The following is a 9494-nucleotide window of genomic DNA, read 5'->3' as shown; positions in this document are numbered from 1 at the left end:
TCTTGAGATATCCCTCTTTCAACCATCGCACTCTGGTTATTGTCTCCACACCAATTCCTCTTGCCACACCAAGAATTTCCACTAACTTCTACGCTCCACCCTCTCTAGTCTTTCGCACCGGCCTATATTGCATGTCTTATTCCTTGTCAATCTCCGCAATGCGCATGAGGATATGTTCTGACTTTTTGGCTTTAATCACCTTCAACTCCTTAGCCCATTCTTTTAGACTAGCTTTGATAGTCTGCAACTCTTTACCAAATCTGAAACCAGCCCATCCCACTGGATTAAAATTTTGACCATCATTCCTTAACCATATCAGGAAACCTGGCATGTTCAACCCTTTGCTTTCGAACTTGAAGGGTCTGAGACTCAGAGGTAGTCTTAGGAAGGATGGTCTGACTCACATTAGGAAAGTGTTCCCCCATTCTCTATCCATCAAGAGTCAATGTAGCCTACACATTACTGGATTTTCTTGATGGTTAGGCCATGCGGAAAGCCTCCCTTCAAAAGGAAGATCCAGCAATTCATGACAATGAATGAAATGTGTGAGGTTGGACATAATATTCTCAAATTTCCTAGCTTTTCAAATGTTAATGTGGTGACATTGAAGTCAACCCCTACTGCAGGTTTAGAGGACCGAGAGAGAGAGCTTACCCCTGCAGAAACTACTGCAGGTTTAGAGGACCAACGAAAGTTGCTTGAGCCCCAAATTTACCTTACCAGCTCATTATCGATGTCCAGCATTTTGGACTCTTGGATGGGAATGATCTCTGGTTTTCTTTTCCTCCTCAACCGTCTGATTGCCCTTCTTTTATCGTGGTGACCCAGACTACTAATATTCCACAACACAATCTTCGTGAGGAAACATTTTTGTTCCCCGCCTATTGACAATGCCTCCTGCATTCGAGACCCCTTTCGGACAAGGATTTCCTTTCATAGTTCACTTCGAGCTTCTCTATTTGGCTTGGAACATCCCTCTTTCCACCCTCGAGGCATCATCCCCGTCATCCTTCACCACGAGAGGATCGAGCATCTGATGAAGATTTTGATTCGAACCTCCAGTTGTAAGACCCAAGCTAGCTCCTTTCTTTGCAAGTCCCATAGATTCCAAATCCGACAAGTCTTCATTACCTGAGGAATCCAACTCAGTTTCTTCATCCCCCCATTTGATGACATCGGACTGCTTGAATTGAATGGAGTTGTCGTCCACTTTATAGGTTCTCCCAGGGATGGGGCGCACTTGCCATGGGACCCCTTTTTGTGTCTTTTCTGTCAGCCCCTTTACTGAGATGGTCTCCATCATGACTCATGTATCTCCACAAAATCCAACTCCAAATAAAGTCAACATAAAGCTTTCTTACTTCAATAGATTAATTGGTAAAAACTAAAAAGAAAATTGCAAATGGAAATGTTAATTGTGCGTATGGAAATACTTGCTAAAGTTGCCTTTATCCACAGAATCCAAATCACATGAGGTACGCATCACAATAATGTATTTTTTGAAAGAAAAAAAAAATAAAAAAATAAAAAAAATCCATGGATACTCATCATGTTACTGAGCAATTCCATTTTCTCATACATTTATCCTCAAGCAAACAGTTCATCAAGGACCAACTAATGCTTCTCTAATAAAATACCATGTTATAATTAAATTAGTTTTCACTGCCATATACCACAAGTAAAAAACAATCCAAGAAGCATATATAAAAATATGACAACATTATAAGTAGTTTTCAAGTATAAGAATTTTTGTATGCTCACTTATTACCCTGTCAAAAACTGATTTAGAATATATCAACTTAGTTTCATCAAACATAGTTTAAACAGCAGAGACGATTTAGAATATATCTACTTAGTTTCTTTAAACATATTTTAAACAGCAGAGGCAGGTGTGAACTAGAAAATTAAAAGTTCCAAATAGATCCCATTCGGCAATATTTCATTTATTTTGTCTATCAATACCCTTCGTGCTGAGTTGTTGCAGCAAATAAAAAAGGATTTGCAATGGGAAAAAATGTTTCTTAACACTAAAAGAAAGGCCTGTTTCAGAAAACTAGCATGAATATAATACTTGCATAGAGTACTGATATATAACATAAGCTTATTGAAGTACAAAATAGATAAGAAGTTTAAAGAAAAGAAAACAAAAGGAAAGGAAAAAAAAAAAAAGAGGAAAGAAGAAGCTTCAATGCACATCAACATGGATTCAAATACAACCACCATGACACTTCATCATACTCAGCAAATGATTTTTCTGACAAGAATCAAAATAAGGGGAAACATAATTCCTTTCTTCATTGGACTTGTCTGTCTAACTTCCATCAATTACGCTTCAATTCAATTCAAAGATAAATGGAGCCAAAAAAAAAAAACTACGGGAACATTTTTCTGTTTATTTTTTAATGGTCTTGACGAGCCAAAACAAAGAAAAGGAACACACACACACACACACACATATATATATATATATATATATATATATATATATTAAGAAAATGAACATATTATTGTAAATTAATACAAATCCTTTAATGTAACACCCATGGATTCAATTTTTACTCTATATATAAAAGCAGCACGTCCTTGCAGCCAAATGCTAATAAACGGAAGAACTTCTACACAAAAATGTTGGGTGGAGAAATCTGACATAACAGAATAATAGAATGCAAACACAGAGATAGTTCTGTTCCAATCAAGTTGGTGTTTACATACTGAAAGGTTCCAATTTAAGGCTTGAATGCACAAGTGAAGTGAACTTCGAATCAAGGTGTTCCGTATCTGTTACGATATGGCTGTAAAGACTGATACGTTTAGGTAATGACCATGACCATTACGCGTTATGGGGGTGAAACAGGGTAGATGATTTTTTTGGACCGTATCGACCGTTACGAGGCATAACGACCGTTACCCCGTAATGGATGAAAAACGGCCACTTCTTAACCACTCGTACTATAGTTTTTTGGATTAAAATATTAGATTGAAGCGATTTGGGCGAATAGAAGCTCGAGGGACATTTTTTTCAAAAAATAAAAGAAAAAGTAGTATATATACATTTTTTTTCCGATTTCTAATTCTAATGTTTGATTGGAATGTGTAAACATTAGAGACACATAACCATGCCCATGAATTCACCAAATAACCCAATACAACACTCTCAACAAAGAGTGGGCCGTTCCACTAGCAGAAATATGTTCAAAATAAAAAATGAATATAGATTTGGAATATTTACATTATTCTAGAATTTCTAGATTTTTTTTCTCAGAATTTTTTGGGCAAATTTTTTTTTTTGGAACCGTTACAGGGGCCGTAAAGGTCGTTACACCCCTGTAAAGGTCATTACACCCCCGTATCGGCCGTTACTACCGATACCCGTATCAGTAATAGTGGTGACCGTTACGGCCACCATTACTGATACGGAATACCTTGCTTCAAATCTTTACTTGAATCAAGAGGAAAGGACAAGAATAATATATTTATTAAAAAATAAATAAAAAAAAGAAGAAGAAGAAGAAGAAGAAGAAGAGAAATTACAATCATCCATAGACTTAGTACAAGAGGCCCTCTAGCACAAAAAGATGAGCCTTCAAAAAGACCTCCACCTTGGAAGCTTCATTACGAAGGCATCTCCCATTTCTTTCTCCCCAAATAGCCCATAGGGAGGCTAGAAGAACAAGATTAAAGATGCCTCCTAGTAATCATAATGAGGAAGTAAACCTCAATATTGCAGTTAGGTTCCTCTCAAGTCCAACTTAAAGTAACATAAGTTGCAATTCTGGAAACCAGAACCTCAATATGAATGCTAAGGAAATGCTCAGTACCCTGCAAAAATATGAATGCTAAGGAAATTGCAATTCAACCATTCCTGCATAATGTATCGAAAATGTTGGCAACTCCACCAAGAAATTTCAAACATGGGAGAAGTTTCTGTGTGAATGGCATGTTCGGGGAGCAAATATCTTCTACCATCCAAAAATAGAGGGTGGAAATCTTAACATGCATTTTTCTTTGGAATTGAATCTTAACATGCATTTCAAATGGACATTTGAGAACTTTAAAATTAAAAATGTTGCTAGAGGGTTCCAACCCATGGCTCTCAGTGGTAGACAGAGTAAGTTTCAACATTGGGGTCATGGGTTTGAGCCCATGTGACCTTTCAGGGGGGAAGAAAAGCTGCTAGATCCCTGCCAACCATCTTTATATGGCGAGAGATAATGTTGTGCTGACTCTCAGCGCACACTGTGTATTGAAGTCATGCACTTGAGCCCTTTACATATACAATATACATACATAAATATGGGTTTTGCTAACACCCCCACCTTCATGGGGACATCAGCAACGTCCCCAGAGATTTGAAATGACACATGTGATGACCTATCGTCAACTTGAACCATTCATGCATTCGTTCAACTAGGAGCAAGACAGTGCAAAAGTCACACCAATTGGATGATCTTAAACATCTGATCAATAGCATGGAAATGGACAGTCAAGATTGAGGGGAGAAACAAAATAGGTCCAATCATCATCTTGAATAATCTGTTTTATAGATCCCACTTTCTATTGCTTATGATTCCAAATTAGCACTTTGCTTTGCTGATTCTAACCATTTGATTTATGGCTCTTAAACAATAAACGTGTGTGCGATCATCTTGAAACATCTATTTGATAGATCCCAGTTTGTATTTCTTATTATTTCCAAAGTAGCACTTTCATTTGATGATTGTAAACCAAGTGATTTATGGCTCTTAAACAACAGACGTGTGTGTGTCTCAAGTCACATTAATCTTAACAGGTCATTCATTGCCCGCATAAATATGAAACCTTAATAAGTGTTTAAGACATGGGCAATCTGCTCCCAGTAACCGCACGTGGTGCCAAGTCCATTAAGTAGTTAAGGAAGAACAGCCGAAAAGGACAGAAAATTTAAATGAGATTAAAATCATGAAGAATTTTTCATTTCTATTTTTACCATACAAAGCATATATATAATCTTCTTCTATTTTCATATCATCAAGTTACCTTTGACAAAACCAGTGGTTTAGGAGGAGAAAGGGACCTAATTTCAGGGGCAGAACTAGGAAAAAGAGTATTAAGCTTGTGCATGAGGATGTCAGCCCGTGATGGAATCTCATTTAGAAGGAATTGCTGAACAATCGGTTTCTTAAACCACTCCAAAACAGAATCTCCCGGGCTCCTCAAAACGACCTTACTAACCTCAAATGGAGACTCTACTGAACTTAGAATCTGCGCAACGACGATCTTCAAAGTTGGCCCCGTAACTAGTTTTATCCGTCTAGGGACAACACCATAATACAACATCCTCTTCCGAAACCTATGGAGGGTGTGTATAACAGCAATAAGTGCAGCCCCAACAGATAAGCTTCGGACATCCAGGGACCATGCGATATGCTGATCAAAGACTATGGCCTTGGGGAAAAGCTTATTCTCATATGCAACTTTCCACACACAACGGGCCCGGTTTATCTGCCCCATGAGGACAAGGTAGTTAAGTAGCACATTAACAAAGTATCTGGTAGCACCTTCCTCCATCTCGTAATCAATGCCCTGAAAGAATTCCCTTACGAAAGATAGAACTGGCTTCTTCCGTTGTTCTGGACCAGTAAAAAGCCCACACATGAACGAGTGAGCCTTATGCTTCGTCACATTCAAAATTGACATTATATGCCTCTCGTTCTGCTCCTCCTGGCATCTCACAAGATGGGCCAGGATCGATGTGTAGAGTATAAGATCGACCTTGGCTGCAGACCCCACATAAATCTCAAGAAGGGGCTTAGCAGACTCATACAGCCCATTTTTCATGCATGACTCAAACAGCTGCCTGATGATGAAGTTGTTTGTCCTAATCCCTGATGCACCCATGAAACGTAGCCACCTCAAAGCAAGATCAACAGACCCATCCTTGATATAAATCATCAGAACATCACTAGCATTCACATCGACAGGAAATCCCACAGCCTTCATCTCAAGCAAAATCTTGGCTGCAACATCCACAAGCTTCTTATTTGCAAGAACTGTCAACAGCGATGTGTACGTGCTCAAACCAGGCCTCAAACCTGCATTAGTCATTGAATTGTAAAGCTTCATGGCAGAATCAACTTGACCGGATGCAGCATGCATCTCAAGGAGACAGGAATATGTGGAAGGGGTTGGCAAAAATCCCGCCTTCTCCATATCGGAGAAAACCGACATCGCAACTTCAAGCTTCCCCGACTTTGCATGAGATTCAACAATCATCGTATACAACCCAAAGTTAGGCCTAAAGCCAGACTTCTTCATCTCGTCCCAAAGCCTCACCGCAGTATCAAGCTTCCCCGCCCTAACAAACGACTCTACCAAAGAGACGTACATGGTTGCCGATGGCCTGAGCCCAGATGCCTGCATTTCCATGTACACCTTCATTGACGTATCTAACCTCCCAGCTTTCCCCATCGAATCAACCAGGGAGGCAAAGATGGCGAAGCTCGGGCGAAGGCCTGTGTCCTTCATCTCCCCGAAGAGCTTGAAAGCGGCATCAAGGCGTCCAGATTTTGCAAGGCTTGGTATCATCAACTCATAGGTCGAATCATCCAATCTACACGCAGATTCTTCCATGGCCTCATATATCTCAAATGCCTTATAAGGAAGACCCTTATTCAAGAACAATGTTATAAGCGAATTATAAGTCTGCGTGTCAATTTTACAGCCCGAATCTTTGATTTTCTTGAAACAACAAAACGAGACCTCCAATTTCCCAGCTCTGGCCAAATGCTGAATGACACGGTTGTATGCCACGAATGGTCCAGATAGATTCCGACTACCATAATCTCTGATCATATCATCGAATAGAGTCTGAATTCGATCGAAATCTCCATTCTGATTCAAACGGTCGAAAAGTAGAACATAGATTTGGTCAACTGGGTCATACCAAGATTGCCTCTTGGCCCACCCGAACAACCCCATCAATGCTTCAACCTCTCTGATTTCTTGCAATGCTCGGTTTATGTGGGACATGTTCGGGACAAAATGGAGCCTGTCCAATTGGTTCTCCATCTCCGGGCCCCACTTCCACCTCCCAACGACCTCGACGATCTTCGCGATGGCAGACGCACTTGAGAACGGCTTCTTGAGCCCGCCAACCATAACATGGTCATCAAGGCCGGGATCGACGGAGCGGATACCTTTCCCAGAGAAGATCACATCGCCGGATTCATCCAAATAGGTGATGTCACCGGTCCATTCGGGAGAACCGTCCGAGGGGGGCTGAAGAGACGCGAAGTGTCTGAAAAAAGATGGGCTTTTTATATAAATTGGGAAAAGGGAGGAAAATGGGGATTTGAAGAAATGGGTTTGTTGGGAGATTGAATGAGAAAGAGAAGAGGGTTTGATATTGTGGAGGGTTTGATGGTGAGAGGGGTAAAATTGGAATTTTGGGTTTGGGAGTTTTTTCAGTGTATTTTTGGCTAAGTTGAGATTTTTAGGAGAGAAAATGGTGTGGTACATCGCTAGTGTTCTGTGCAGCGAGAGAGAGAGAGAGAGACTCACCTTTCTATACTTTCATTGTCTCAAAAAATCAATGAAGGGTGGGGAAAGTGCAGAGTCTCTTTGCTGTCTTTGCATTAGCAGGTGATTGAAGTTCGGGAAGACGAGGGAGAATGAAAAACCAGCGAAGTGGGGAAGTAGCGATGGGCTCCTATGTTAGTTTAGCACCACTTTGAAAATGGTGGTGACTCATCTCCTCACACGTGGAGCTATCCAGACCATCCAAATTGTGACTGCCATAGTGGATGGGCGTATATCTAAAATCACACTGATCAAGAAATCTGGCTATCAAATAGATGTTCAAAGTGAAATAGTAAGTGGTCCACTTGCAAAGGGAAAATCTGATGGTTAATATCATCTTATGGGTGTAAGTTTTTAGGTATGCTCGTTCCACAGTGGGCCCGGCCATTTGGATAGTGGTACAACTAGGTCATGTGTACGGTTGATAGCTAATGACTTGAGTCTGGGCTCAGGCCAGCCCATGAAAAGGGGATACGGATTGCCTGAAGTTCTAGTAATCAGAAGCTGTCTGGGGCCCGCAGAGATGCCTGTGACAAATCCACTCCGTCCATCAGTTTTACAAGACCACAATAGGATAGAACTATAAAAATCAGGCATATCCAAGACTCAAGTGGACCACACCACACTAAACAGTGTGAACAAACATGTATCCCGTTGAAACCTTTCTGGAGCCGACCATGATGTTTATATACTATCCAAAACGTTCATAGGGTTATTGCCACTCAGATACACTGTAACCCAGAAATATCATACTGATACAAAACTTCTGTGGTACCCATAAAGTTTCCAATGGTAGGCATTCAATCCTCACTGTTTCATGTGTTGTGGACCACATGAGTCTTAGATATGACTGAATTAAAACTCTCACTCTATGTGATCTTGCAAAAGTGATGGACGGAGTGGATTTGTCACGGGCATCCTTCTGGGCCCCACACAAGCCCTTGGACTACAAGAACCTTATTTGCCTCGCCTAGACACCTAGATAGGAGTGGCAATGGACTGGGCTGGTGCCAGCCCAAAGTTAGACCAAAGCCAGCCCAATCACTTGACCCTGGCTGTAGCTCCCAGCTCTAACAGGCTAAAACACCATTGGCCTTGCCCCTGGTCTAACAAGCCGACCTGAGCTAGAGCTGGCACTAAATAAAGGTTTTTAACAAGCCCACTTTCAAAATTCTTCTTGGGGTTATCCTCCATTCAAACACGGCCTTGGATCTAATAATTATATTTCAACTACACGTGCATCGATAGAAAATAATTAACAAGTGTCTTTGGGATAATATTTTTATGGTAGCCCACTTAATGATTGGATTGGGCCAATGGGCTGGACTGAGCCATTCACCATGGACACAGCCCCCGGCCTACCATCAGGCCCAGATTGTAGGCCTGGCCTGACTCTGGAGCCAAATTTAGGAACACAAGCCCTTGCCCGACATAATCAGGCAACCTGGACCACTGCCACCCCTACTCCTAGGCTTAACAGGTTAGGTCAGGTCCAAAAAAAATCAGATGATGAAAAGTTTGGATTTAATAGGCTGTGTGTGTGTGTGTGTCTACGTTGCTTATAAATATGAATAAAATATAAATTAAAGCTAAAAATGTTAAAATTTCCATGTACATAAGCGATAATGCATATTAATTAAATAGAAAGTTAATACTGCTCTTCAACTTAATCAATCCTTGTTTTTTAAGAAATCCCTATTTAAATTGATGTCTTTCCATCTAAAGTTTTCACTTTTTACTTGATTTTATTGCAGACTAACAGCTACCATTGTAAACATTTGAATTACCCTCAACTCTTTTCTTTTTAAATAAAATGAGTTTTTTTTTTTTTAACAGGTTTAATAAGATTTGCCCAAAAATAAGTATTTTGCATATCTTTTGAAGTGTACAACATTCAACCAAATATAAGTGTTTCTTCTTTCATTTTTACTTTCTTT

The 9494-nt window shown here is 40.2% G+C and overlaps 1 protein-coding gene across 1 annotated transcript; it reads right to left on the bottom strand.

Moving 5' to 3' along the window:
* Positions 1-4909: 4909 nt before the first annotated feature.
* On the bottom strand, positions 4910-7529 carry LOC131241857 (pentatricopeptide repeat-containing protein At1g79490, mitochondrial). Its single transcript, XM_058240313.1, has one exon. It carries the CDS (start codon positions 7495-7497, stop codon positions 5008-5010), a length of 2490 nt encoding a protein of 829 aa, XP_058096296.1. The 5' UTR covers positions 7498-7529; the 3' UTR covers positions 4910-5007.
* Positions 7530-9494: the final 1965 nt, after the last annotated feature.

Source organism: Magnolia sinica, chromosome 1 (assembly GCF_029962835.1).
Source record: "Magnolia sinica isolate HGM2019 chromosome 1, MsV1, whole genome shotgun sequence".
NCBI lineage: Eukaryota > Viridiplantae > Streptophyta > Magnoliopsida > Magnoliales > Magnoliaceae > Magnolia > Magnolia sinica.
The sequence above is the reverse complement of the archived record's forward strand: the minus strand, read 5'-3'. Positions and strand labels throughout refer to the sequence as shown.